General features: G+C 45.2%; 1 protein-coding gene across 1 annotated transcript; it reads right to left on the bottom strand.

Annotated features, from left to right (window-relative positions):
* On the bottom strand, window positions 1-1,587 carry Uba3 (Ubiquitin-like activating enzyme 3). Its single transcript, XM_065230693.1, has 2 exons — window positions 1,329-1,587; window positions 1-1,264 (listed from the first exon to the last, which is right to left on the bottom strand). The coding sequence occupies exons 1-2, from the start codon at window positions 1,483-1,485 to the stop codon at window positions 72-74; spliced, it is 1,350 nt and encodes a 449-aa protein (XP_065086765.1). The 5' UTR covers window positions 1,486-1,587; the 3' UTR covers window positions 1-71.
* Window positions 1,588-1,759: the final 172 nt, after the last annotated feature.

The raw sequence follows: 1,759 nt of genomic DNA on the forward strand, positions 1-1,759 counted from the left end.
TTTCAAGCATCCATCTTTATTACCACTTTTCACTTTGATGAAAAAAAAAACAAAACATATCACTCGACTTCCTAAGCCATTTCAACTTCGTTGCTTTGGAACTTAAGCTTAATCAAAATTGCGTTCGGGTTTGTAACATCCGCCACCATTATCTCCTGTCCGTCCGTCAAGCCAAGCTCTCCGAGCGATTGGGTCAAATTGCCCTTGGTTGCCTCCTCGATACTCTTGACCGTAGCCATGTAGAGGGTCTTGTTCTTTCCACCGACGCTGGTCGTTAGACCCGGGTTCTTCATCTGAAACTCAGCACTGTCGCACAAATGTTGAATCAAATCTTGCAAGGTCATAGTGTTCGGATCGACTACATCCACCGGGCGTGGCACTTGGCTACATGCCAGACAGTCGGTTTTCTTCTCTGCCTCGTACGTGTAGGTGTAGATTCCATCGCTGTCATTGAAGACCATATAGTTATTCAACGGCTGGCAGCAGCTGGATGCAATTTTGAACACCTCCGTTGCGCATGCAGCTGCAATTACGGCATTAGTACTGGCCACAGCCGGAATGATGTTCTTCAGAACTCCCTGAACCAACCGATAGGACAAACCGGTTATGTTGAAAGTATTCGCTCGTTCTTGAGCCTTCTCGTACACCCAAGTAATATGCTGTGGCTCGTCGCCGTCTAAACTGATATCACTTCCAAATGGATTCTCCTTGGGCCATTGTATAATTTTAACATACTCAATGCAATGCTCCGGCAGGCGAGGAGTATTGGCAATGGTACACAGAGGATAGGTCACTTGAGGAGGGAACAAATCCAACGTACAATCGATACAAGCCGTCATGCCCGGCAAAATGACCCTGGCGTTCCCCTTGAACCCTTCGGTTCCACCGTCCACTAGAGGAATAATAGATGTTTCATCAACCGATCCGTCCTCCTCATACTCCACCATCGATATCAGCATTCCGTTGATCCACCGACGGGCCACAATGGAATCCAAACCACACACAATAATGTGAAACTGGCGGTAGAAACCTGCACCGAAATCCTGAATCTTACAAAAGTGGGGAGTAACCGTACAGCCTGGAATTCTTGCATTTACAAAAACAGCGGCACATTCTGCCTTAGACTTGCCAATGTCGGCTCTGCGGAACAGAAACTGCCGATTCAAGTTGGACAGCTCGATCGTATCCATATCGATTACGTGAATGTCCCGAAAGCCCATCAAGGCTAGGTCCTTCAACAGCTCGCATCCTAATCCACCAGCACCTGGAAGACAATAAATGAAACAATATAAAATTCCCTGTAAAAAAATCACAATCGGAAAACGAACCAATCACAAGAATTTTGGAAGTATTCAGCAGAAATTCCAATGTTTCGTTAGATGCCGAAAAATTGGGTGGGCAGAAGGGACCGGAGCGTTCAAGGATCTTACGCAAATGGTTCCACCTTTTACTCTGATGGTCGTTATTTTGCGTTGTGGTTTCCATTGCTTAAGTTCTGCTGAGCTATCCTAGCACAGTTTGCTACTTAAAATTCGATTCAACTGAGAAAACGATACCGGTTGCAAAATTTTGCACAAAATGTATTTATGGGATGTAAACAAAACAACACTGGGATGGTGAACCGAACGACAGCAGATGTTGTGCGAGATAAAGCCCGCCTGTCACAGCGTATGTGGCACTGAGAGAAAACGGTTGGATGTTCACATAAATAATTTGTAATTATTACGTATTTATACCCCGTTCACATTACAGCGTATAT

The sequence above is a fragment of the Ochlerotatus camptorhynchus genome, unplaced genomic scaffold, assembly GCF_037179485.1.
Source record: "Ochlerotatus camptorhynchus isolate MF236.1 unplaced genomic scaffold, CSIRO-AGI_Acam_v1.1 ptg000330l, whole genome shotgun sequence".
Lineage (NCBI taxonomy): Eukaryota > Metazoa > Arthropoda > Insecta > Diptera > Culicidae > Ochlerotatus > Ochlerotatus camptorhynchus.